This window comes from Chamaea fasciata, unplaced genomic scaffold (genome assembly GCF_029207755.1).
Source record: "Chamaea fasciata isolate MVZ Bird 193981 ecotype frontalis unplaced genomic scaffold, bChaFas1.0.hap1 SCAF_2, whole genome shotgun sequence".
NCBI lineage: Eukaryota > Metazoa > Chordata > Aves > Passeriformes > Sylviidae > Chamaea > Chamaea fasciata.
In genome coordinates, this window is record NW_027094087.1 from 114,778,279 (window position 1) to 114,805,797 (window position 27,519).

The following is a 27,519-nucleotide window of genomic DNA, read 5'->3' on the forward strand; positions in this document are numbered from 1 at the left end:
TACCTGTAGATTCTGGATATTTTAATACACCCACTCCATGCATTTTATGGGGAAGAGAGGCACGGAACTGAGATAAAATAAAACAATCCCTAAACAGAACAGAATTCCTTCACTTATCTCCTCCAAATCTGGGAATCCAAAGGAGATGTTGTTGCTTTGAGGTTTTTATCAAGTAATTTCCTCTGCCACACAAAATCTGATACAAAACACACGTAAACACACCAAAATTGAAGATAATTGCCTTCTTCCTATCCTAAATTTCCTTATCAATGTTGGATGAGGCAAAGAAAGCTGCAGAGAATGAGGAATTTATCTGGGAAGGACTGTGGGATTATTTTCTTTTGACAAAGAAATTAAATCCCAGTCGGTTGCTCTTGGCTTTAAATTTGTAAAAATCTTCAATAATGAATTAAAAGATATTTAAACCTGAAGAAAAACAGGAGGCTGTTGCCATTGCCCAGCCAGCAGGTATAAAAAAATATCTCACTACAAATTGTGGAAATCAGCAGAACTGCACGAAAGCTCTTGGATTTCACAGAATTATTGAGGCTGGAAGAGAATTGAGAGATTATCCAAAATCACCCTTAAATCACTGACATCAGAGGTGTTTCCTCTCCTTATCACTAAGTTGGAACAAGGGAAAAAATGCTGGTTTTTTAAAATATCAATATTTTTAAAAAATTCTGACAGAGGAATGAATGAAGCATGAAATAATCATGCAGAAGAAATTGAGAAAAATTTGCTTTCCAAAACACCAAGGGAGTTTTTTTTTTTTCCCCAAGACAATCTGTTTGGGGAGGAAGAAAAGAGAAGGAGGCTGAGATAATTAATCCATTTCCAGTATTTGGAGCAGTCCAGGTGCTCCCAGGCACATCAAGATTCCCTGAATTTGGAAGGAAGTTCTGCTCTGATGGAATCACAGAGGCCAGAACCAAGCACAGGCACCAAAACTCCTAAAAAAAACCCCAAAAATCCTAAACAAAACTGCTAAAAACCCCAAAAATCCTAAACAAAACTGTAGCAAGAACCCAAAATTCCTCTTTTTTTTTTTTTTTCTTTTTTTTTTAGGAGCTGTGCATTGAAGAGACTGACAGAACCTGGCAGGATAAATCAATAAATGCAGCTGATAAATCAGTGATGAAATACAAGTGGAAGCTCCGTTGTGATGGAGCCAGGTCGGTTCTGATCTTTGAAAGATCAAAGGGTTGCCCCCGAGGAAACACACACCGAAGAAATGAGAATATTTTTTGCTGCTGACAGTGGAATTGCAACAACTTCACACCCCAAGGGCGGGGTCAATATTTCTGTGGGTGACAGCAAGGCCAGGATTTTCCTCAAAAAGTCACTTCTTAAAGAAGTTTTTTCAAACCCAAGTCCTTTGCCAAACCCATTTCTGCTCTTCCTGCAGTGCAGAACGTTAAGTCTTGGTGTTTTTTGTCCAAGCTTTGAATTTAGCAGTTGTTAAAATATTAAAAATATCCTTCGATTTCCCCATTGCCTGATGTTTTTTAGTTCTTTTTCCCACTCAGACCACGCACAACGAGGCCACCACAAAATTTCTGCAGCCTCGGCGATGATGACAAAATAGAAAGAGATGAAACAGCCACTGGCCTAAAGGTAAAAACCTGTTTAAAACTTCATAATGGTTTAATTCAGGACCTCTTAGTCCCTTTAGTACAATGACTTAAAACCCCACATCACACTTTTGAGTCCCTGGTGCTCCCTCATTTGAGCTTCAAACAGGAAGAACATGAATTTATGGATTCATGGGATGCAATTTGTTAATTTCTTACGTTTCAGCCTGGGATTGGTGTTTTTTGGGGTTTTTTGGGGTTTTTGGTTTGGTTTGGGGTGGGTTTTGTGTGTGTGTGTGTGTTTTGGGGTTTTTGGGGGGTTTTTTGGTTGGTTTTTTTTTTGTTTTTTTACGGGTTTTTTGTCGGGTTGTTTTTAGGGTTTTTTTTACTTTTTCATCATGAAATGCTTTGGGTTGCCATTTGTTACATTTCAGCCTGGGATTGGGTTTGTTTTTTTTTTAATGCCAGATTGGCAGCAGTACCTTGCAGCAGGTGAGGATGAAGAGGCTGGAGCTTCAAACATGACAAACATGAATTTATGGATTCATGGAATGGTTTGGGCTGAAATCTGTTACTTTTCAGTCTGGGATTGGGTTTTTTGGGATTTTTGGGGGGGTTTTTTGGGGTGTGTTATTTTGGGGTTTTTTTGGGGTTTTGGGGGGGGTTTTATTGTTGTTGTTCTTGTTGTTGTTTGGTTGTTTTTGGTATTTTTCTTTTACTTTTTTTAATTTTGGTATTTTTCTTTTACTTTTTCATCATGAAATGCTTTGAGTTGCAATTTCTCACATCTCAGCCTGGGATTGTGGTTGGGGTTTTTTTGGTTTTTATTTTTACTTTTTCACTTTTTTGACCTAAATGCCAGATTTTAATGCAGCAGTACCTTGCAGCAGGTGAGGATGAAGAGGCTGGTGGGCAGTGAGGACTGCAGTCATCTCATCATGATCCGAGGGGTGGATGTATTCATAAATGCTGTTTCCAGTGAGCTCCACCTGGAAAACATGGAATAAAAGCAGCTGGATCATTTTCTGCCCTCAAACACTCTTCGCCCCAGTTTTAAAACATGAGCTGGGTGTGTTAAAATCATCTTCCAAATCACAGCCATTAATGGGAGTTAATTCTTTAATTAATCCTTTCCTCAGCAGGGATTGATGTTGGAGAGGTTTTTATGGGAATCTCTGGTGTTGCATCAAGAGACAGAAGAGCTCCTGTTAGGGCTGGAAATGAAGTGATAAATCAGAGCAGCTGTAGAAATGCTGAATTGCCACGAATGGGAGGAAAAACTGGGAGCTGTCTAAATGCCTCTCAAGAAGACAAATATTGAAATAAAGATGATTTTTCCTCCAGGTTCCCAGAAACTCTCACCTGCAGTCAGATGAGCCAAACCCCTCTGAGCTCTCACACAATTCCTTTGTGTTTTCCCACCACCAGGGCTCTGAGAGAACCCGAAAAGCAGATTTCTATGGACTTTCATGAGCCCAAAAATCAGGTTTCCATGGATTTCCACTGCCCTAGACAGACAGTAAAGACCTGCCTTAAATATCCATGTATTCCCTTTCCTGCCTTGAACTTTACCTGGATGTGCTCCTGCCTTTCCCACTGTTAGCAGTGGCACAAAACCCCAAAAAAGAGCCTGGAATGGAATGGATTTAGGGGGGAAACAGAGCTGAATTCCTTTATTTGTCTTCTCCAAGTCTGGGAATCCAAAGGAGAGGCTGCTGCTTTGAGGTTTTTTATCGATTAATTTCTTCTGCCGCACAAAATCTGATACAAAACACACATAAAATGGACCAAAATTGGAAAGAATTTTCCTTATTCCTACCTAAATTTTCTTATCAATGTAGGATGAGGCAAAGAAACCTGCAGAGAATGAGGAATTCATCTGGGAAGAGCCATGGGATTATTTGCTTTTGACGCAGAAATTAATCCCGATCAGTCACTCGTGGCTTTAAATTTGTAAAAAATCTCCAAAAAACCCGAGTTAAAGGCTACTTAAATTTGGAGGAAAACAGGAGGGCGTTGGCATTGAAATGAGTGTCAGGCTGGCCGATTGTTCTGAGCCTGATGCGCCTCGGGCCCCCGAGATCAGAGGCAGCCAGAGGTGAAGGGATTGAAGCCATTCCTGGGAGCCAATCCCTCTCCTAGGCTGAGACTGTGTGAGTTGCCTTTTCTTCGGGATAAATGAAGTTGTCTGCCCCCACAAAGCGATCTTTTTTTTTTTTTCGCCTGAAAATGTTCCTCATCCCTCCATTTTCTGCATTATTCATGGAATGTCCCTTCTCAGGGCTGTGCAAACTCTGCCTTTTTTTTTTTTTTCCCCCTCCCCTGACCATCCATTCCCCCACTGCTGCTCTCCAGCAGCTCTTCCCTGCAAAAACAAAAACATCAACAGTGATCTGATATTCCAATCAGGCTGAAAATTGGCTGAGTTAGGGAAAGAAGTGGAAAAAAAATGAGGAAAAAAAATAAGGGAAGGAGAGATGGAGAAGAGAAAGAAAGAGAGAATAAAAGAGAGAGAGGGGGAAGAAAGAGAGAAAAAGAGGAAGAGAGAGAGAAGAAAGGGGAGAAAAAGAAAGACAGAGGAAGAGAAAAAGAAAGAAAGAAGGAGAGGAAGAAAGAAAGAAAGAAAGAAAGAAAGAAAGAAAGAAAGAAAGAAAGAAAGAAAGAAAGAAAGAAAGAAAGAAAGAAAGAAAGAAAGAAAGAAAGAAAGAAAGAAGGAAAGAAGAAAGAAGGAAAGAAGGAAAGAAGGAAAGGAGGAAAGAAGGAAAGAAAGAAGGAAAGAAAGAAGGAAAGAAAGAAGGAAAGAAAGAAAGAAAGAAAGAAAGAAAGAAAGAAAGAAAGAAAGAAAGAAAGAAAGAAAGAAAGAAAGAAAGAAAGAAAGAAGAAGGAAAAGGAAAAGGAAAAGGAAAAGGAAAAGGAAAAGGAAAAGGAAAAGGAAAAGAAGGAAAAGGAAAAGGAAAAGGAAAAGGAAAAGGAAAAGGAAAAGATGGAATGGGGAAGGAGATTATTTACATTGCTTCATTTATAGAATTTTCTCTAAAAGTTGTCCCTAAAAAGCTCTGGGTGCCCCTTTGCAGGCCACAAACAGGTGGGGACATGCTGCAGGAACATCCCACACCTCCATTTTTTGTCAGGGAGGAAGGAAAACACCAAATCTCACAGTGAGTCACGCCTGGAAATGCTTCTGTTTATTCATAATCACGAGGGGAGAAACATCCTGCAAACATCCATAGGTGTCTTCATAAATATCCTGATCACCTACATTAAAAAAAAATTCTAAAAATCCTCCTGGTGATGGTTGTTTCATTTTCAGAACATGACAAAATTCTCGTTCTCTGCTCAGTGTTCAAACCAAAAGGAGCATCACTTGAGGGTTGTTCCTCTTCTCTTAACCAATTTTGCCTTTGGTTAAGAGTGATCATTCCTTTCCCCCTGATTGTTTTGCCCTTGGAACCAAAGGATTTTTAGCAGAGCATTTACCTAATAATAATAATAATAATAATAATAATAATAATAATAATTTAATGGGTGGCTGTGTATAAATGATCTCTCCCTTCAATTTAGAGACTTTTCTGATATGAAAAACCCCAATCACGTTGACCAACCTAATCAACTCAAGCTGATGTTTTCTCTTAAAAAATGCAACTCATGGATGTCTCTTGCTTTTCCCAAACTCGTCCCCTATTTTAAAAGGATTCCTCGTGGAAACGCACATTTTTCCACAGGATTCGAAGAGTCAGAGGTCACAGTTTTACCCAACATTTCATTTTTGTCCCAGGGTTTATGTCTAAAATTTCAAGCCTAAAGAATTCTTTGTAGAACAACGACTGGTTTCCCCCGTTACAAAACACAGAAGAGATTTTTATTCTGATAGGTTTATTTGCAACCCCAGGAAAAGCAGCAGGAGGTAAAGGCACAACACTGACCTCGGATTTGACTTTAAAAATTGCCTTTAAAAATGGACTTTAAAACATGAAACCACCAGCAAAGAGATGGGGGCTAAGCCAGAGTCAAATAACCAAAATATGGATCCATAATTTTGGAATTTCACCCCCTGCTAGGCAGGGCACACTCAGGCTGTTTTAAAGCCCACACTGAAACCCTGAAAACTTTTTTAAAAAATAACAATTCTACAGTTCAATTCATAAAACTAAAAGCTCAGGTTATTAAAGCAGCTTCCTTGATGCAGTTTTTAATAGCTGTAAATACCAAATATCAGCATTTCCTACTAACAGGGGGTTTATGAGGAACTCAGATTTTTTTTTTTTTCCCAGCCCAAGGAACGATTCAGAATAAACACACAGGACTAAGCAGATGGATTCTAGAGCAAATAATTACTTTTTTTTTTTTTGCCTCTCACAGACTCATTGGGTGAAGGCAAAATAAACTCCTGGAGGAGTTCAGACATTTGTGGTTGAATATTTCAAGATTTACCAAAAGTCGAAGATAAGCCTGGCTGCCCTCACGGATCCAGATGCAATAACCTCCAGACCTTCCAATTCAATTTAAAAAAATTTTGCCTTTCCCTGTTGTTGCACAAGAGGATTTTCCTCTCCTTTTTTGTGCCTTTGGACTCTGACGGGGGAGAAAATAAATAAATATTTGGGGAATCTGAAGCTGTTTGTTATCCATGGGAAAAAAAAAAAAAAAACCAAGAGGCAAGAAATTGGCTGTCCCAACCAGCCCAAGTCAGTTCATCCCTGGGCCAGCTGGGATGAGGAAGAGGAGGAGGGGATCCCACAGCAAAAATTACAATTTTTCCTGCTCCAGCTGAGAGAAAATCAAACTCCAAAGCCACAAATGAAGACGCAGATTTTTCAGAGACTCTTGCTTCTGAGACGAAGCTGTGCTAAAACCCGACCCTTAGTGCTGGTTTTAAATTTATGACCGGCTGGGCCAGCCTGGCTTTTCCTCAAGCTCTGATTTCTTCCTGCTGAGGTTAAAGCCAGCAGCAAGCAGGAGATAAAGGCCACTGCAGCAGCCCTCCAAAAATAGCCTGCAAAAATGTTTTTAAACGACCTTTTTATTTAGTTGAAATATTTTTTTTAAAAATAAATGGCGCTCGAACTGGAAATTGATGTGTGGGCTACTTAATTGTCGAATTATTTAATAAAAAGGCCTTTTCTGTGCCCACTCTGAAGGGTTTTTACAGTCACCAGCTCTCTGCTCTCAGCTGGGACTGGCTGCAGCTCTCTGAGGGCACTGGTTGGAAATATAAAGTGGAATTACGGCTGAGTGAATCAACTTCTGCTGCCCAATCCCACCCCTGGTGATGCCAGTGGCAGAAATCCCTGGGATTTCCAGAGGAATGGGGACGGGGATTCCTTTGGAGGCCCCGGGAGCTGGCAGGAATATCGCAGGGTTCATGGGATAGTCCTGGATTCACACCCTGGGAAGTGGGAGCAGCACAACATTGCTGCTGGTGCTGTTTAAGGCCAAATTATGCCTTCAAAAATAGAAGTTTTGAGGCAGAGCAAGGACAGATCAGCGATAAATCAGGAGGAGTTGTTAATTGGAGGTCTTGTTCATAAATAAACAAACCCCTGTGCACTGGGGATTTTTTTATGTTTTGAGAGTCCCTGAAATTTCAAATCCCACGACTTTTCAAGCTCAGTTATTTCAAACCTCTGCTGAAGTGAAAAATTTGGGATTCTGCTGATGAAACTGCCTCAAAGATCAACTTGACCAAATCTTCTGATTTTCCTCTTGCCCTAAGAATTTACAGATATTTCCATGCACATGGAATTCTGTCAGTGCTGATGACCAGGAGGGATAAATAGGATTAAAACTTGGGTGACACTGCCAGACCCCTCATCCTACAGGTGTTCCTTGTCCCATTGATCCCACAATTCTTTAATTTCTCTGGATAATACTGATGTACTGATTTAATTTAAATCAGGAAATCTGGAAAATCAGGGAGCAAACAACACGGGACAGGGATTTTGAGTTCCAGGGGGGATGGATGGGGATGTACAGTGCTTTGGGATAATTACACTCATTAAACGGATGGATTTTCGGCAAAAATTCAGGGTGAGAGAAACCCAGGTGGAAAAACGAGTAGAAAATTGGGCCCTCCTGTAGGGAAGTTTATGGTCAAGCAAAGCAGGATTTAAAGGAATTTGAACATGAATTAAATGGTATGAAACAAACCATGACAGAGTGAACTGAACAAACTGAATTAAGAATGTTTCCTGCTCGTGGTTTTTAAAAGGTGGGGGGGGGAAAAAGTATTTGTGGTGGTTATTTATTCCCCAAATAACTTTTTTTCTGAAGATATTAGAGAAACAGGGATTTAGAAATGGTTTTTATGGGTTTATATCCCGGTTTTCTCTGCCTCTCGAGTTCCAGTTTGTGTCATAGCCACTAATTCTAATGTCGCTGTTATAAAACCCACATCCAAGAACTCCATGGGTTGTTTTTTTTTTTCAATTAAAAATATTGATGACTACAAAGATTAAGGCACACAAATAATCCCCACCATTAAAGCCCCTCCCTCTCTGCTCATTGAAACAGCCACAGGATAAATTAACCAGATATTTTCAGAATATTCTCCCCTCTCTCACATTAATCTCCTCGTTCTTCTCCTCTTTGCTGTTTAGTCTTTATTGCAACTAATTTATTTATTCATAAATGTTTGCTACACAGCTGAACACCTCCAGTTCCTTGCAAGTCTCACCCAGGGCTTGCTGAAATGAATGAAATTAATTTCTTTTAGGGGGCAGACTTGGGGTCAGGAGCTACCAGTGAATTTCGGTTACAGACAAAGGGACGGAAAGTCACCTCCTACAATAAATAATTCTACAACAAATTCAGGCTCTTTGCCCTTGTGCATATACCAAGAAGGCAAAAAAAAAAAAAAATAGAAATGTCCATCTAAGAGGAAAAAAAACCATAAAACCCCCTCATAGTCCTGGTGCAGAACAGTAGTAAACTGAGTTTTATGAGTTCTATCACAACCATATAAAACGCTTTACTGAAAAGACCACTGAGCTGGAAAAACTCAGGGAAAACTACCCTGAATTCCATGTGAACACTCATAAATCTGCCCCCCCTTTTCCTTTTATTTTATTTTGTTTTTTTGTTATTATTATTTATTTTCCCTCCTCTTCCAGCCCATTTACCATAAAACCCCCTGTTCCACATCAGATTCCCTCTGCCTCAATATCTGACACAATCTAAAGCTCCCAGGCTGGAATTCTGAGCTTTATTTCAGCCCTTTTGCCTCACTTGGCTTTCAGGTCCTGCCTCCATCTGCGATCTGCAATATCATATTATTTATGGCCCTCCTGAAAGGTAACGAGGAGCAAAATACAATGAACAAGAACAGGTATAAAGACGGGGCGATGTGGTGGCAAGCAAAGGAAATTTGAGTCTTTTACCAAAGCCCTTTTTCAGGGAGGGGAAAAAAAAAAACCACAAAAAAAGCTTCAAACAGCCCTGAAAATAAAATTAAATGTCTTTATATAAAGGCACAGCACCAGTGTGAGGGTTCAAATTTTTTATTATTACTATTATCTATTTATTTGTTTGTTTGTTTGTTTCTGTTCTAGAAATGTCTTTACAGAAAGGCAAGGGACCAGTGTGAGGGTCCAATTTTATTATTATTTATTATTTATTGTTTATTATTTATTGTTTATTGTTTATCATTTATCATTTATCATTTATCATTTATCCTTTATCCTTTATTATTTATTATTTATTTCTGTTCTGTTCTAGAAATGTCTTTACAAAAAGGCAAGGCACCAATGTGAGGGTCCAAATTTATTATTATTATTATTATTGTTTATTTAATTTCTAGTGTAGAAATGTTTTTATAGAAAGGCAAGGCACCAGTGTGAGGCCCCAAAATTATTATTGTCATTGTAATTTATTATTTATTATTTTATTTCTGTTTTAGAGATGTCTTTATGGAAAGGCAAGGCACCAGTATGAGGGTCCAAATTTATTATTATTATTTATTTATTTATTTAATTTCTGTTCTAGAAATGTCTTTATAGAAAGGCAAGGAGCTAATGTGAGGATCCTATTTAATTATTTATTTTTTATTTTTTTATTTAATTTCTGGTTTAGAAATGTCTTTAAATAAAGGCAAAGAACCAGTGTGAGGGTTCAAATTTTTTATTACAATAATTTATTATTTATTTTATTTCTGTTCGAGCAATGTCTTTAAAGAAAGGCAAGACACTAGTGTGAGGGTCCAAATTTATTAATATTATTGTAATTTATTATTTATTTAATTTCTGTTCTAGAAATGCCTTTACATAAAGGCATGGTACCAGTGTGAGGGTCCCAATTTATTATTATTATTATTATTATCATCATCATTATTATTATTACTATTATTATTATTATTAATAATAATTTAGTTATTTAATTTCTGGTTTAGAAATGTCTTTATATAAAGGCATGGCACCAGTGTGAGGGTCCAAATTTATTATTATTAATTATTATTTACTATTTATTATTTATTTAATTTCTGTTTTAGAGATGTCTTTATAGAAAGGCAAGGCACCAGTGTGAGGGTCCAAATTTATTATTAATAATTATTAATTATTATTTATTTTATTTCTGTGCTCGAAATGCCTTTATAGAAAGACAAGGCACCAGTGTGAGGGTCCAAATTTATTTATTTTATTATTATCATCATCATCATTATTATTATTTATTTAATTTCTGTTTTAGAAATGTCTTTACAGAAAGGCAAGGCACCAGTGTGAGGGTCCAAATTTATTATTAATAATTATTAATTATTATTTATTTTATTTCTGTGCTCGAAATGCCTTTATAGAAAGACAAGGCACCAGTGTGAGGGTCCAAATTTATTTATTTTATTATTATCATCATCATCATTATTATTATTTATTTAATTTCTGTTTTAGAAATGTCTTTACAGAAAGGCAAGGCACCAGTGTGAGGGTCCAAATTTATTATTAATAATTATTAATTATTATGTATTTTATTTCTGTGCTCGAAATGCCTTTATAGAAAGACAAGGCACCAGTGTGAGGGTCCAAATTTATTTATTTTATTATTATCACCATTATTATTATTTATTTAATTTCTGTTTTAGAGATGTCTTTATAGAAAGGCAAGGCACCAGTGTGAGGGTCCAAATTTATTATTAATAATTATTAATTATTATTTATTTTATTTCTGTGCTCGAAATGCCTTTATAGAAAGACAAGGCAGGGTCCAAATTTGCATTTAGCGGTTTTATTTTCTTTCTGTTTTAGATGTCAGAGCACACTCCCCACCATACCTGGGACAGGCCAAGGTGCACAGATGCTGTTTCAGAAATGTACATTATTTTGCCATCGGACGCCACGACGAAAACGAAGCCATCCAAAGTCTGAAATGAAGAGAAATGCACAGGGTAAGAGGCAAGAAATCTCTTTAAAGCATTTACAGTGGGGGGGGAAAAATTATATTTTGGAGGAAGATTTCAGATTTCAACAGCAGCAAACAACAAAATTTAAAGAACAGAAAGCTTAATTTGATTTTGCTTTAAACTCAGGGAAATCCACCTTATTCCCCTGCAGATGCTGCACTTTCAGGGAATATTTTGCTGTTGATTCAGGCTTTTTTTCTTTTTTTTTTTTTTTTAGTGGTGAGCCCAAATCCTGAGCTCTGTGGTGCTCAGGGGGAGGTCAGGCCCTACATGAGCCATTTTTATGATATAATTGGCAGACCCCTTTCACTCCTATTTGCAATTTACTGAATGCAAGTGTTGAAATTTGGCTGCATTTTCAACAATATGTATTTCAATAATGTGTTGCTGGACAGAGAGCTCTCTGCTCTGCAACAAAGTGAACTTCCCAAAAGAAAGCAGGAAGAGTCAGCATCCAAAACTTCAGGAGCACAAATGTCTCCCTTTGAGTGTGGTGAAGTTTTACCCTTGCAGTCTGTAAACCTCAACCAACACAAATGTGAGATCCAACCCTGCAAATTCTCCTTGGCAGGATGTTGCCTGAGAGGCAAATATTGCTGGTGGGAGTAAAAACTGAAGTTTGATTTAGTCAGATATTATTTATAGGAGAAAAATACAAAAAAAATTTGGTAAAGCTCAGCCAGAACTGCTCATGATTTGGATTCAAAACCTCTCCGTTTTGGGGGGGGGTCTTTGATTTTTCAGTGCCCAATTCCAGGGATTTTTTCCCAAAATAGCTGATAGCAAAAAGTTTTCATTATCTCTACCCAGCATTGAAAGCTTTGATCAACATGTGTCATGTGAATATCAGTGAATATTCCCACGTGGGAATTCCCACTGGAAAACAGATTTAGAAGAGAAAAATGATTTTTACAGTACACAGGTGAAAGAACCACCTGTTTTAATCCATTGAAAGCCACTGGACTGGAAGAGAAACAATAAAAGCAACAAAGAAGCAATAAAATCCTGTCTACTTCATGCCCCTCTAGTGCCACCCCAATAAGAAAATATTCCAAATTATTCTCTGGCCTACTAATGACTCTACAGCAGATAATTGAAACCAGATTACACTTTGCCTATTTTTTTTAAAAGCATAAGTTAAATTTTGTAGAAATATTAAAATTGGAAATAATTTATTGCAGTTTTAGCCGCAATTTTGCTTTAAACACTGTTTCTCACAATTGCTTTACCCTGTGTCATTAATAAACTGGGGTCAAGGCTGCTGTTACTGCAGCTCATCCCAAAATTTCATGTACAGGAAAGCACATTGAAGCTGAAAGTTCACATGGAAAATTTCAGTCTAAGAACCCTTAAAAAAAAAAGGGGGGGTTTGCAGTAAATGTGGGTTTATTAAAACCTTCAGCATTCGTCACTCAGAAATAACTGGACTGTAAAATGAGAGTTACAGGTGGCCAGCATTTAATTTGGTGTAAATTCAATTAATGCCAAACAAAACTGGGAACGGCCAGGAGGAGGAGTAACAACAACGATTTCTACAACTGGGTCTGTATTTTAATATCTACATTAAATTATCCTACAGAATATTACACAGAACCAGATCAGCACTTCCAGGTGACTCTGAGAGGACAGCAGCTCCTTGAAATCAAATTTCCAAGGCTGGAAATGCCTCCCCAGGAGATAATTTTGAGCTCTGACGTTGCCTGGATGTTGTCAGTACCTCCCAAAAATCTCATTTTTTCCCCCGCAGGAGAGGAGCTGGTGCTTCGTGGTAACAAATAAATAACTTTCATCATTGCAAAGGTTAGAATTCAGGTGGGCAGAGATTTTGTGTTGAGGTTTTCATCCCCGGCTGAGCTGAACAGAGAGAGAAGCTGCAGCTCTGTGACCAGGAATTCACTTCCCACAATAAACCCGCCCGAGAAACGATTCCGGTTTGCTGGCTCTTTAAAATCGGGGGAGAAAAACCTTAAATTCACGTATTAATTAAAAAAAAAATTAAAAAAAATTTTAAAATTAGTTAAACTGGCTTTTTTAAAAAAAATTTTTGCTTTTTTTTTTTGCCTTTTTTGGTTTTTTTGCTTTTTTTCCCCCTCTCCTGCTGGCACCCTCACCCCGGCCACGACTTCCTGAACTCAGAATTCAGAGGAATTCCGTGCACAGAGGGGACTGAGCGCCTCTTGCTCCTGCCGATATCAGAGGCGAAAACCAAAAACTAAAATAATTGGAGTATAAGCGGTTGGTGTCTCTGGTTTTCTGCTCTTCCCTGCCCGGGAATGAGATGAAGGCTTCAGCCGGGCCCCTGTCGTGGTGCGGGGATGAGGAGCAAGTGGAGGAGGAGGAGGATGAAGAAGAGGAAAATGACGAGGAGGAAGATGGAGAAGAGAGAATTGAGGAGGAGGAGGATGAAGAAGAGGAAAATGAGGAGGAGGAGAGGCAGCCCCTCAGCTTTTCCTACCTGGAGCAGGTGGGATCCCAGCTCCATGGCCACGTTATCCAAGGGCCCGATCCTGCTCGGCTGTCCCCAGGCGTCGCCCAGACCTGCGAAACAAACGAGGATTCGGTCAGAGCGGGAAGAGGAGCCGGCGGGGAGGTGGGAAAGGAAGGGCTGAGCCCCTTCTCCACACGGGCTTTGGCAGGGAATTGCTCTTTTTCCGGAGGGGAGCATCCCCGAGGACGAGACTCTCCCGGGGACGCGCTCCCCCTCGCACCGGCCCCGTGTCCCTGTCCCCGTGAGCCGCCACCCCCGAGGTGGCCGAGGAGGAGGATGAGGAGGTTAAAGAAGGCCGGAGCTCGACTGGAGATAAAGTGTCCCGATTGCACCTGCGGCACCGGCACAGCTTCAGCTCCCCCGGCCCCATCGAGCCCCGCCGACCCCATAACCCGGCCCCACAGCCCGGCCCCACAGCCCGACCCCATAACCCGGCCCCATAACCCGGCCCCACAGCCCGGCCCCACAGCCCGGCCCCACAACCCGGCCCCACAGCCCGACCCCACAGCCCGGCCCCATAACCCGGCCCCACAGCCCGGCCCCACAACCCGGCCCCACAGCCCGGCCCCACAGCCCGACCCCATAACCCGGCCCCACAGCCCGACCCCATAACCCGGCCCCACAGCCCGGCCCCACAGCCCGACCCCACAGCCCGACCCCACAGCCCGGCCCCACAGCCCGGCCCCATAACCCGGCCCCACAGCCCGGCCCCACAGCCCGGCCCCACAGCCCGGCCCCACAACCCGACCCCACAGCCCGGCCCCATAACCCGGCCCCACAGCCCGGCCCCATAACCCGGCCCCACAGCCCGGCCCCATAACCCGGCCCCACAGCCCGGCCCCACAGCCCGGCCCCACAGCCCGGCCCCACAGCCCGGCCCCATAACCCGGCCCCATAACCCGACCCCACAACCCGGCCCCACAGCCCGACCCCATAACCGGCCCCACAGCCCGACCCCACAGCCCGGCCCCACAGCCCGGCCCCACAGCCCGGCCCCGCCTCGGTGACAGTGGAAAATTTCTGCGGGAGCCGGCTTGGGGCGAGCAGGGGCGGTTGGGGTTTGGTTTTTTGGGTGGTTTTTTGTTTTGTTTTGTTTTTTTGGCGCTGATTGCTGTTTGTTTGTCTGTCTGTCTGTTTGTCTCTTCCTCGGAGCCTTTCAGCAGCTCCCCGCTGGAACCGAGACCGCCACCAAGGGCTGGCCACTCCTGTGGCCACCTGCTTGGTGGCACTGTCCCCAAGGGATGGAGGGGAAGGGAAGGACGAGATTTCATCCCTTTGACGCCTCATTTTTGGAGAGAAAGGAGAAGCCTCGGCTTCGGGGCGGCCCCGGAGCGCTGAGGGCCGGTGGCCCTGGATGGAAGGCCGGGATTCGGGTGCTGCCAGCCCGGAATTCCACCATCGGCCCCGCCATGAAACCGAGCCCCGCGTTTCCCCCCGGGTGCTCTCCCTCCGCCTCAGGTGCTTCCAAAGAAATCTCCTTTCTCCCGGAACGGGAGGGAAAACTGGCAGAAATTCCTGCCCTGAATTTCTCCAGCTCCGTGATTCCCCTCCCGGCGCCCTCACGGATCCCTTCTTGTGCTTTGGCCACTCGAACCTGGTTTTTAATGAAAGGGAGGGGATTTCTCTCCACTCTTGGGGATCCCTTGGGATGGGCAGGATCCCCCGCTGGAGGGATGGGAGGAGGAGGGGAGGACGAGGAGCTTTCCCCCGAGTTCTGATTCCCTTCTCGGAGCTTGGCTCCATGTCCTGCTCCCTCCGGGAAAGCGCTAAGGAGCTTCCCGTGCCGGGCAGGGGACACCGGGGACACTCGGCCAGCCCTGACCCCTCATTTTAGCAGTCCCAAGGCAGTAGCAACACCCAAAAAGAGGGGTTTGCATCCCCTGTCCGTCTCCAAATTCCTGGAATTCATTCCCCGTGGGAAAGGGAAGGACACCTTCCCTCCTCTGAAAGAAGCGCCGGGAAATTTGCCGGGAAGAGCCAAACGAAAATTCGCGCTTTTCTCCGCCGCCTCCCAAACCTCCGTTTGGAAGAGGCTCCTAAACTTCCAGAGACAAGGCAAAAAAAAAAAAAAAAAAAAAAAAAGCCCTTTCCGCTGAAATGCTTTTTGGGTTTTGGGGAGAAAGAGTTTGGGAACTGCGGAGTCATCCTGCAGTTTCTTTCCCGAGACGGCAATAAAACGCAAACTCCAGAATCTGTCCCTGCGCCGCGGGGTTTGCCCTTATTTCGATTGACTAATTACAAATTTCGAAATACGGGACTGCAAACCTACAAAGAGCGGTGTCAAAAAAACCGCCCTGAGCTCTTCCATCCCGAAAGACGAAGCAGATTTATTCCTGGAGCTCTCACCAAACTCTTCAGGAACGAGCCGCGCCTCTGCCCCACCCGTGCGAGACAATTCGCTCCGTCCCGTCTTCTCACAGAGCCCCAAAATCTGCACGAGTTTTGAGGTTCTTTCCTAGCCCGGAATAATAATAATAATAATAATAATAATAATAATAATAATAATAATAATAATAATAATAATAATAATAAAATGTCCCTTGCTCAGATTTGCTCCCTTTGGAATTTTCAGTCGGAGTCGCAATCGCGAACTCGCATCGAACGTAAACACGCCCGGTGGATCAGCCTGGCATAAGTCTGAGCTTATTTTAAAGCCGGTGATTTTATCATTTAATCCGCCAGCAGATCGCTTTAAAGGTGAAAACGAAACGAATAAAAACCTTACATTCGAATAAAGGACTAACGCCCATTAACTTGTCCTCCGAGAGTTTTGGGAACGCGCCTTCCTGCAAATGTATGGATGCCACAGGCTCGGCCGGGCTGCTCCTGCCCGGCCAGAAAATAACTCACAAACAACTCACAAATTCGCTCAACGGCCTGGAGCCAGGCCAAAATCGCTGCCGAGCCTTTCCCGCAGCGCTCCTCCTTCGGGATGGGACTTTGGGATGGGAAGGGATCCCCGCCTGGGGATGCTGCCGGGTGTCCCACACGGCTTGGTTTGGAAGGAAAAGGTTTGGAAGGAAACCTTTCCTGGCAGCAGGAATTACCCCGAGAGAGAATTCCCCGTTAGCAGCTGGAGCATCCTCCCCGCAAACGCTGGGAACACCCGAGGGGGTGTCCTGGCTGCGAGCGCGGCTCCTTTGCCGTGCTGGAGGCTCAGGGATCATCCAGATCCAGCGATCTGGGGGGATTCCGGCAGCGGAAAGCCGGGAAAGCCGGGGCCGCCCGCAGGACGGTGACTCGCCGGCCCCAGGCTGAATTTTCGCTTTTTTGGCACCCGGCCGCCGGCAAACACGGGCGAGATGAGCCTCTCTCCTGTTTTTCCTGGAGTCTGGAGCGGTGTGTGTCCCCCCCCGGGGCAGGGCAGGACCGGGATGTCCGGCTGGACAAACCACCGGCCCCAAGCGCGGCTGTACCCGCCCGACCCCTCCGGGCACCGGGAGGCGACTCCGGCTCCGACAGCTCCGGCCCGGAGTCCGAGGGGGTTTTATACAAACACCCCCAAATTCCCGCTGCGTTTGCCGTTTAAAAACTGGGGGAATTTTGGTACAAACGCGTCCCGCTCCCTGCGCCAAACGCGGACAAAACTCCTCTCCGTCTTTTGACATCTCCGGCTGTTTTTTCCAAGTACCTCAGCACTCACTTCGTACCATTTGTGCATTTCCCGGTTTCCAGGCAGGCAGCGGGGTGAGCGAAAGCGTTACAAGATCTAGAAATATTTGGGAACAGCTCCCACCTTCGCTCTCGGCGTACAGAAGTCCGTCCACACACACGCACACAGATTTGAAAGCCCGGTAGCTTTTCAGCTCGGGATTCTGCTGTAAGAATTATTTCGCCGTGTATTACGTTCAGTATCGGGTTGCCCTGTGACTTGGAGTGTTTCCTTTGTGTCTGCTGTGGAGCTGGAGGTCTCCCAGCCTTCACAAGGAACACGGGGACAACGGCAAACCCTGGGGTTTCGCCGCCAAATCTGATTTTTGGGGTTTTTTCCCAGCGCGGTTATGCCTCCCTCGGCCGGGAGAGCCCCGGGGAAATTCCCGTGGGGCAGCCCCGGAGCTCCATCGAGTTTTGTGCCCGTGGTTGGGACGAGGTGACCTGGGGGAAGCCCCCAGGTCAGGGGAGGAGCAAGGCTGGGCAGGGATGTGCGGGGCTCTCAGCCTCGGGAAGGTGGCCGAGGGCTGAGCGGGAGTAAAGATCAAGACTTCTACTTTATAAAAATAAAAATATTTCTTAAGAAAGTTTGAACACCCAGGAAAAAAAAAAATTAAAAAGAAAGTCGGGGGGAAAAAACAGAAAAACCAAATCTGCCGCCCAGGACACCCGCACAAACCCGGCTCTCTCCCCGCCGAGCCCAACCCACCAGATCGCGTTAAGAGGCCCCAAAGCGGCCGTCCTACAGACGGGGAGGTCACGGGCAGACCCACGGCAGTGACCCCCGCCCTTCCTTTCTCCCTCCTTCCCTCCTTCCCTCCCTCCCCTCCGACCGGGAGAGACCGGAGCGACCCCGCCGCTCGTCCCCGCCCCGACCCCGCAGCGCCGGGGCCACCGCCTGGGAACGGCCCCAGGAAAACCCTAAAAAAAAAGCGCTTTTGTTTTAGTAAGACCTTTAATGTCGCTATTAGTGGTTAGTACAATAGGGGCCGGCTTTCCAAAAGGGATTACTCACGCCTCGCGCTTTATTTATTTGTTGAATTCATTAACGAACCTTTTTTTTTTTTTTTTTTTTTTTTTTTTTTTTTCCGAGCGCGTGTGACAATCAGGTGAAATAGCTGCGATTCGCCTCGATTTTCTTAAAATACACATTCGTGGCCAGGTTTAAATGGGGACCGAAGGCTGTGGATATTCCTATTAATTTGTATTTTGTGCCTCTCGGAATAAGGGAGATCTGAGATCCACCGCTCCGTCACTTTATTCAGATTGTATTTTGGGTCACATATTAATTAGCTCGCTCCCATCCGGTTTAAACAACCATAAATGTCCAATTTCATAATCGGTTTTGGACACTGCGCCGGGGACGGGGGAAGGAGAGGGTGACGATTTCACCAGTCTGCCATAGCCGGGGGAGGGGGGACAGAGAAACGCGGCTTTTAAAAAGCCATCCGTTCTCGCCTCTCTTCCTCTCATTAGCTCCTTTTCAAAATAAAAATAATAATAATTAAAAAAATTAAAAATACTGACAGCGGAGACAGAAGGCGACTCGCGGTGTATTTTTGTGCTACAGTAACAAAGCCTTGTCAACAACAACAACAACCAAAAAAAAAAAACCCCAAAAACCCGAAAACACGAGAGGAGACGGTGTTAGAGGGCGAGGGAGGCAGGGGGCTGCCGTGTCCTGACTTTAACTCCTGAATCTCAAGGTCGCAGCGATAGCGGCAGGGCTCAACCTGGGATATTGGAGCACCAGCTTGTCCCTTGCAGGGCTCACACTGCCAGGGCGAAAGGAGCTGGAGTAGAAATCCCTTTTCACTTCTTGGAGCCTGAGCGGGTTCTGTCCATCCTGGGGAAAAGCCCGGCCGGGCTGAGCAGTGAGCAGCAGACCTCTCCCACGCCCTGACAAGCCCTGTGGGGTTCAGCCACCTCGCTGAGGGTCTCAAACTTCTCCTAAACTGCGTGTCAGCTCGCTGTGGAAATCAGGGGGTCAGCCATCCGCCGAGGGTTTTAAAAACACAACCCTCCTCTCTCTTTTTTTTTCTCTCTCTCTCTCTCTTTCCCCCTCCAGTCTAGACAGAGCTGGGAGCCAGTTCTGCAGCTCAACAACGCTTCTGGTCGTGTGGCTGTAGTTAGTCCAGGCCTAACACGCGTCTGGTGGCCTCTCAGATCTGTCCCCACCAGCCTGCCACCCTTTTAAACCTCACAAGGTGACGGCTGGGGCAGCCCGGGGTGCTGGATCTCTTCTCCAGGGGCAATTCCCGTGGGATTTGCCTCGGGAGGGGAGGCCGGGGCTGGAGAGGTGTGCCCACCTTAATCTCTCAGCCCAGGATCTCGGACGAGGGGTGCCCCGCACCCACCGGGTCCAGCCCTGGCCGTGGGGTTCCTTCCCCAGGTCTCGCTGGCCCAGGATTGAAGCTGGGAAGAATTTCCGGGCTCTTTCCCCTTCCAGTAAAGCCAGGCGGAAAACCAGTAGCCGAGTATGAGGAGAGGGGGACAGAAGGACGGACGGATGGGGACCCCCCTGCTCTCCTTCCACGGGCAAATCCCGAGGGAGAGGGAAGTTTGGGTGATGCGGGATTGCGTGAAAAAAGTCCTCTAAAAAAAAAAAAATCCTCCTGCAGCCGCCTCTGTCCGGCTCCCCCCATTTCCATTCCACCCTCCCAGGCACCAAACGCCGGGCTCGGGGACCCGGAGGAGGTAATTCCGCCGGCCTGTCATCCCTTGGACGCAAAGCTTTGGTTTTCAATGTACTTCCAGCCGCACTTAAGACGATGAAAGATCAGGAATTCGCTGTATGCATTTAAACGTTGCCCTTAATAAGCAGAGTGTGCGGAAGCGCACGCCCGGCCTGTTTAGGGAAGACAGACACATAAAACACACCCGAGCCGTGGGTATAAACCTGCTCCCGGGGTCGTCTCGTTGCTCTTGAGGATCAGCGGGGCTGGAAAAGCCGCGGCGCCATCCAGCAGCATCTCGAAACGTGCCGCTTTTCCCTCCCTCCCAAATCAAAGGCGTTCGGAGGGGGCACGTTCGCCAGGCGCGGCCGGCGAGTGACCCCCCCATCACCCCCACCTCCAAAATTACGACGGGGAAATTTCCCGGTGGGGAATAATGGCTGGGAAATGCGGCGGAGCAGCGCCTCGGCTCCCCTTGCTCCGCCGGCCAAAGGAGCCCTGGCTTCCCCTAGCACGGCTGCTCCGTGGCTCCCGAAATTTCTGAATTAAATGGCCACGACGGTAAGCTTTGCTCGGGTTGGGAGGGGTTGTTTTGTTTCTCTTCTTTTCGCCCTCTTCCTATTTTATTTTTGGTCGTGTTTTGTTTTGTTTTTTTTTTTTTTGTTTTTTTTTTTTTTTTTCCCCTTTTTAACCTTTTAAAATAAAGCTCCTTAGAAACCGCGCCGGAGAGCAGCAGCCCTCCTTTCCCCGTGCGGAATTTGCTGATTCCTTCATCCTGCTCCGAGCCCGGAGAAGGCACAAACAAATGACAAAGTGGGGCAGCTGGGTTTTATTTAACCACCCTCAGGCACCCACCAGCGCTTCGTTCCGCCGCTCGCAGCAGCTCAGCGCCCGCACGGACAGCACGGCACGGCCGGCCCGCAGCCTTCCCCGGCCCCAAGAGCGCTCTGGGGAAAGGTGCGAGGCTCCCCAGGGGCTGATTTTCCCCAAACCCTGCGGGAAACTGCCGGGCCTCGCTGTTGGGTGTCCCCCAGAAGAGCCACAGCCCGGCCCGGGAGCAGCGGGGTCCCGGCCAGGCTGGGCTCGGACCTTCCTTCCCTTCTCTCGCCGGCCTCAGGAGAAGCCGCAGGGCCTCCCAGCCTGCTTCCCTAGCTGCAGGAAACTCCAACCAAACAAAATAATAATAACAACCACACAGTTGTTGTTTTTTTCCCCCCCGAGGCCGTGCCCGGACGGGAAGCGCCGTGCCCAGGGGCCGCGCCCGGGCTCCTCCGGGGCTGCGGACACGAACCGAGCCCGCTCTCACCGCGACGGTCCCCCCGAGCTCACGGAGCTGAATCTGGAGCCGAGGAGGAGGAGGGGGAGAAAGGAGGGATAAACCAGCCGGCTCTGCCTCCTCTTCCAGGGAGGACGGGCTCATTTCCAGCCCGCTTTTCCCTCAATCCCCCCCGGCTCGTTCTGAGACCCCTGCGGGCATCCCCTCCCTCCTGCCGGGGCGCCGATGGGGTCGTGCCCAGCCCAGCAGCCCCGGCCCCGCCGTCTCCCGGCCCGCGGTGCCTCCCCTTCCCTCCCCGGAGCCCCGGGGGTGGCTTTACCTTCGGGGAAGACGGCTCGCATTTTCAGGTAGCTGGTGGTGAGGCGGATGATGGAAGCCTTGTCCAGCTGCGAGGTGATGGCCGAGGGCAGGGGCAGGAGTTTGGCCAGTTCGTAGAATTCTCCATTTTCTTTTTCCCGTCTAGTCTTTGCCGCGTTCTTGGATTTTTCCTTCATCGCGACTGCTGCAAGGCGGGGATGTCACTGGCATATTAGACCCGATTCTTCCGAATGGCAGGGGGGCATGGATTTCGAGTGCAGAGTTAGTGTTTTCGTTCAAGGAAGGGGATTTACCCACATCAAATCAGATAATTATTATTAATAATAATAATAAACGAAGTGGGGGGGAAAAAAAAGACAAAAAGGGGAGGGAAAAATAAAGCTAAACCAACCAAAGACAAACCGACACCAACAGAAATGGTGCGAGGAGGGGGGAGGCGATCTCTGAGCTGCAAGCAGGACGGGAAAGGCGCTCGGGGAAGGCAGCTCTGCTCCGACCCTGCAGCAGCGAGGGTTTCCAAACCCAGACTGAAAGACCCACGGCAACCTCCGTCCTCTGCCTGCAGCTGGGAATCGGATCTTGATCTTCTCCTCAACGGGGAGCAAACCGCTGGGTTCCCTTCACCGACAGATTTCTTCTACTCGATCCTTCCCCGTCCAAAAATATAATGATTTAAAAAAAAAAAAAAAAAAAAAAGGAAGGAAAAAAAAATAATATAGAGCGTCCATGCAAGAAATCATTGGGCTAAGCAGGCTGAACCATTTTTGGATATTTTGTCTCTCAAGGAAAAAAAAAATAAAAAGGAAAGGAAAAGGAAGGATCGTGCTGCTGGTTGAACGAAGTGCAAAACGAGCTGGTCCCGGAGATGCCGTGGACACGACGAGCTCCCCGCTGAACCAAAGTCAAAGCCGCGGCGGCAGCTGATGGGCTGGAGCGCTCCGGGATCAGCAGCAGCAGCTCTCCTTCCCCTGCTCCTCTCCCCTCCGGCCGTGCCCGAGGGGCTCCGGCAGCTCCGGGGCGCGGGGGCCGCCGAGCCCCGCGGGGGCTGCGGGGGCTGCGGGGCTGCTGCTGCCGCTGCGCCGGGCTCCGAGCGCGCTTCTCATGCGGAGTCAAATTAAAGGATCCGTTTTCTTCCTCGGGACCAGTGCCACACTTCAGCGTTGTCTCTTTCCAAACAAGTCCGAGCGCTGGCAAAGGCGCGGCATTGATATTTTTTTGCTGTTGTTGTTGTTGCTTTTATTTATTGGTTTGGTTTTTAGTTGCGGGATTTTTTTCCCCTCCTTTTAAAGAAAAAAGAATATGAAAGATAGGAATCGTTTCTCTCTCTCTCTCTCTCTCTCTTTTTTTAAAGTTTTGTTTCTTTTTTATTTGTCACGTATTTCAAGAGCGAAGCGATGGCTCTTTGGCAGAGACATGCCTTTCAAAGGCAAGGGGAGGGTTTGCTTACATTCACCTCCCGCAATTCGGCAAGGATCGAAGGTAAAATTCCCCTCCTCTCGGAAATCGCAGCCGCCACGCTCCTCGTCTGAAAGCACCGATATCTCCGCTTTTTTTTTTTTTTTTAAATTTTTTTTCCTTTTCTTTCCTCGCCTTTTTTTTTTTAATTTTTTTTTTTTTTCCAGGGGCAGAAGCGGCTCTGAAGCGGACCTCTCGGTTAATTCTTTAGCAAAGGCTGCAGAAAGCCAGCAGAGCCTCAAGAGGGGAGGGGATAATGTATCCGTGACGTGTCCTCCCGCGCAGCGCCCTCCGAGGGACCCAAAATCCAGCGGAGCCAGCAATTGCCGAGCCGCAATCAGCACTTGCGAGGGGACGGGAGGCCGGCCCGGGGGGAGCCGGGGGCGGGGGGAGCAGAGCCCCGAGCCCCTCGCTGCCCTTCTCGGTGACCCCGACGGCGCTTTTGTCCCCCCACCCGCGGCGGGATGGGACACGGGGGGTGTGACACGCGTGGGGCCCCTTCCCCAAGGAGATTTCCCCCCGTTGTTCTGGCTCTGGGTAAATCGTACCTGGGCACGCACGCAGGTACGCGTGGCTGGGGTAGACACGCATTTCTACCGTCTATAAAATACCCATTTTACATATTCCACGTGCAAATACAAATATATCCGCACACGGCCCCTCGGACATGCCGAGGAGGGGGCCGAGCTCCGGGGGAGCCGCCCCGCCGGCTGAGCGGGCTTTAACCCCGCAGCTGCCGGAGCAGCGAAGAAGAATTTTTTTTTAAAATTTTTTTTTTTTTTTCCTTCTGCCGGAACAGCAAAGATTTGCCGGAGAAGCAAATCCCGGAGCGCCCAGGCTGTGCCGGGACCCCCGGGACCCTCCCTGGGACAGCAGTGACCGCAGAGCTTGTCACAAAAGCCACGCCTGGGTCTCTCCTCATGTCCCGAGTGAGGGAATTAAGCTCAGCCCGGGTAAGACTGAGCCGTGCCCGGCCAGGTTTAACCCGACGGGAGCCCTTGAGCAGCCCCGCGCTGGTTTTGGGGACACAAAACCTCGAGTGTGTCGCTGTCCCACTGTCACAGGGACACAGCGCCGGACACGCGTGGGGATTAAAGCAGCGAGGAAAGGAGGGAGCAGCAAAGCCCTGCGAGACATCCAGGGCGCCGAGGGGGATGGGACACACAAAGCACCGGTCCTTAATATTAATCCCCGCCAGAGGCCCGGCCGGCGGGCGAGTGTGTGTTTGCTTAAGCTCGCCCGGCCCTCTGTAATTATCCCATTAGAGCAGAGAGAGCCCGGCCCGGCCGTGCCGAGGGAAAGGCCACGCTCTTTAACCCGCCCGGGCCACCGCAGCCCGCGGGATGGCGAGTGCGGACACCGCGGCACCTCCGCCTGCAGATTTGGGGCGAGCGGAGCCCCGAAAGGCTCCAGGACAAGCCTCTGGTCCCAAATCCATCCCCTCCTGCCTCAGGTACCCGGGACCGAGCCCGGCCCTTGGCTGTCGGGAATGGGGTGGGATTTAGGCTGGAGCTCCCTCGCAGGTCAAGGGAAGCCGAGCAAAAACCTAAATGTGAGACGTGCCCCGTTTCTCCCTCCTGCGCTGCCCTTTTTAACCCTATAGGGGTAAATATGGGGTAAAAATAAGGGTGAAACAGCAGCGCCGTGCCCCTCCTTATGGGGACACTCTCCCGGGCACATTGGCGACGCCAGATTTAACCCGCCGCTGTATTTTTATTTTTGTTTTTACTGAAGCGTGCTGCGGCTGGGACTTTGTGTCGAGCAAAACAAACGTAATTTAATTTAAGGGGAAAAAAAAAAACCAAAAACAAAACCCAAAACAACAAAAACCCAAAACACCAAACCAAAAAACCAAAAAAACCCCCAAAACAACCCCAAAACAACCCCAAAACCAAAAGCAGCCGTCGAAAAGAAACTTCAGCTTTTCGGGGAAATTCTCAAAAGTCAATGCAACCTCCGCCCGTGGCCGAAACTGGACGTATGAGCAGAGGTAAAATAAATATCTATCTATATACATATAGATATGTCGGGGGAAAATATTTTATTTATACATAGATATATATATTATTTTTTTGCGGAAAAATAGCTGTATGTCAAGGCAGATCCTAACGGGGTCCGATTCAACAAGCCCCGCGGTGGCTAATTCCCGAGGAGGAATTTCTGTGGGACATTTCTGTGTCCCTGTAAACAAAATATAGAGACAAACGACGGGGCGGCAAAGGAAAGCGTGAGGGGAGCGCGTTGTGTTTCCAAGGAATTGCGGTGGTTTGGGGAAAGGGCAGGTTTGAGAATGTTTTCAACAGAAAAAGAAAAAACCGCCGTGCTGCAAATCAAGGGTGGCCCAAATCTATCGAGGTGAGTCCGAGGTGGCTGCAGGGACTTCCCTGCGACCCTTTTCAGAAGAAACTCCTCGTCGGGACGAAGATAAATTGGGGGAATAAATAAAACGATTTATTATTGAAATATTCAGGTCACGGTTTCACGGACACCTTGTTGTGGGATCCCAAACCGGGCGCGCACAAACCCCACTATTATATGACAACATTTTCCCTTTGCTTGGAGGGGAAAACCCTTCCCGGGGTGGGAGACAGAGGGAGAGACTTTTTTAGCCCAGGTAAGCTGCGTTGCAGAGGAACATCTCCCAACTTTAATTTTTTTTTTAAATTTTTTTTTAAATCCTTCCCAGGATTTTCAACCGGAGAAGGAAAGCAGATGGGAAAACTAGAGGTGAGAATAAACCCCCAAACAAACTCTTTTCGCAGCTCCCTCGCCCGGGTGGGTGTCCCGTGTCTGGGTGGCCATGGGGACAAGCCCGAGGGGGTGCAACACCTTTTTTTTGGGGGGCAATTCCACATTTTTTAAGTGGGGGAGGCACACCCGGGACCCCCAACACCGCTCCCTTCCCGTTCCCTGCCCCGGCATCCAAAGGAATTCCCAGGGGACAAGGCAGCAGGACGGGCTTTGCCATCCCCCCCGTGTCCGTGGAAGTCCCACTCTTGCCACAAAATCCCCCCAAAAACTTGTCAGCGCCGCGATTTTGGTGTTAGTGGAGTTTTCCTGCTTTTATTATTATTATTTTTTTTTCCCCTTCGGTGGAGGCTGGGGAGGAAATCGGGGCTGCGGAGCCGAGCACAGAGCGGGGCTTAACTTTAGTCTGATGTGCTTAGCTGAAGTATTAACTGTGAGAAATACCACCGAGCTCCACAGGAAAGAAAACACCGTCAGATATTTGAACATTTCCAGGCTGCACCATCAGCACAGCCCGAGGACCAGCGGCGCTGATCGTCCCCGGAGGAATCCCCCGGATTTTGATTTTATTTTATTTTTTTTTCCCCCCCCTGTAACTACCGCTCCCAAGCGTGGCTGTACACACACAGCCGCTCACACACGCAAATCCCACAAATGCTAATAAAACAGATTCCTCGGGGTTTGTTTAACTTGCCATCCCATCTCGATATTCAGTGGGGTGCTCGAGGGATTGCTGGTGAAGGTGGAAGGTTTTTTTGGGATCAGCCTTCCAGGGTGCCACTCCGACAAGGTGGGAGCCGTAAACGTTTGGCGATACGATGGATTTGAACCGAACACTTGAAAGGGAAAAAAAGGAAGTGGAATCTCGGTGCTGGAATTACGAAACTATGCAGAATCGAGGCCTCCGGCTGCAGGGGATCGTTTTCAGCTCCTTTCTGGAAGCTGTATCGCTGCTATTGTCCAACCTTTGCTGGCCACATGGGACACGTTTGGCAATAGGACAGAAAATTATTTCTACTGGGCATGAACTGGAAATATCCAGCTGGGGCATGGATCCCATTTCTAATCAGGGTGGAGGGAAGGAAATCTCTTCCTTGTCGCTCAGGCAGCATTTGGGGGTGGTGGTGGTGGTGGTGGGGGTTTGTAAAAGCTCCTACCCAGAAAAAATACGGCTGTTTAAAAATGAAATAAGGTTTGTGGTTTTGGGATTTATTTTTTTTTTTAACCCGTCGAACTTGTAAATTTGGGGGTTTTATTCTGCTGTCCATGCTGCAGGAAGGGGCGCATGCTGTGTGTGCGGTGTGCAGTGACAACACAGGCGTGCAGCTCTGCTGGAGCTGTCACAGTTGATGGACTGATCCAAATGGGTGATATTTGCAAAAAATATGCCCGAGTTAAAAACTCTCAGCGCTCATGTTCGGGTCAGGTTTTCAATTTCAGTTTTCTGAGGAGAATAAACTTGTTTTGTTGAGGTCAACTTCATTTCCCCCCCCCCCCCCCCCCCCCCAACCGGAGCTGGAATTCGATGAATTTTCCGAAAGTATTTTCATGTGGCTCCGATAATTGGTATTAATTATGACACCCAAAGTTTCGTGACCAAACATTTGCTGCTGCTAATGTAAGCTGCAAACCATATTTCTTTTAAGTAAGGGTGATAGTTTAAAAGGCAAAAGCTGGGAATAGGAGAGGGAGTGTATCAGTCAGGGAGAGGAAGCTTCTTGGCTGGGGAAACTGGAAAAAACCTAGTGGGAAAAGCACACACTGGATCATTTTTACTCTATCTGTCTGAAATCCTTTGAACATCGTGAAAAGCCAATGTGAGTATTTTTATTTACTTTTTCAAAGTTCTGCTCAGAGATTTGTTTTCTCAGTGGTCCTTGGCTTGTATGAACAGTGTGACTAATCTAGTGGAGATGAATAATGGATCTGTGAGGAATAGAGGAATTCTG

At 47.0% G+C, this 27,519-nt stretch overlaps 1 protein-coding gene and 1 long non-coding RNA gene across 5 annotated transcripts in view; one reads left to right on the forward strand and one right to left on the reverse strand.

Moving 5' to 3' along the window:
- Positions 1-23,369, reverse strand: part of SIM2 (SIM bHLH transcription factor 2) — a 56,881-nt gene extending 33,512 nt beyond the window's left edge. Inside the window, exons 1-5 of one of the 4 annotated variants that reach the window (XM_066177176.1) lie at positions 22,815-23,369; positions 21,369-22,647; positions 13,415-13,497; positions 10,831-10,920; positions 2,455-2,563 (exon numbers count right to left, since the gene is read on the reverse strand). In XM_066177176.1, coding sequence (XP_066033273.1) covers positions 2,455-2,563; positions 10,831-10,920; positions 13,415-13,497; positions 21,369-21,543 — 457 coding nt within the window. In that variant the 5' untranslated portion in view covers positions 21,544-22,647; positions 22,815-23,369. Of the gene's footprint in view, positions 1-2,454; positions 2,564-10,830; positions 10,921-13,414; positions 13,498-17,183; positions 17,882-21,368 lie in introns of those variants that run through there. The other 3 variants (XM_066177175.1, XM_066177174.1, XM_066177177.1) reach the window with 3 other exon arrangements.
- A 958-nt stretch (positions 23,370-24,327) lies between these two features.
- Positions 24,328-26,266, forward strand: LOC136286147 (uncharacterized). The gene is made up of 3 exons (XR_010719794.1): positions 24,328-24,812; positions 25,509-25,549; positions 25,921-26,266. It is a non-coding gene; the product is annotated as an uncharacterized lncRNA (long non-coding RNA).
- The last annotated feature ends 1,253 nt before the right edge of the window (positions 26,267-27,519 follow it).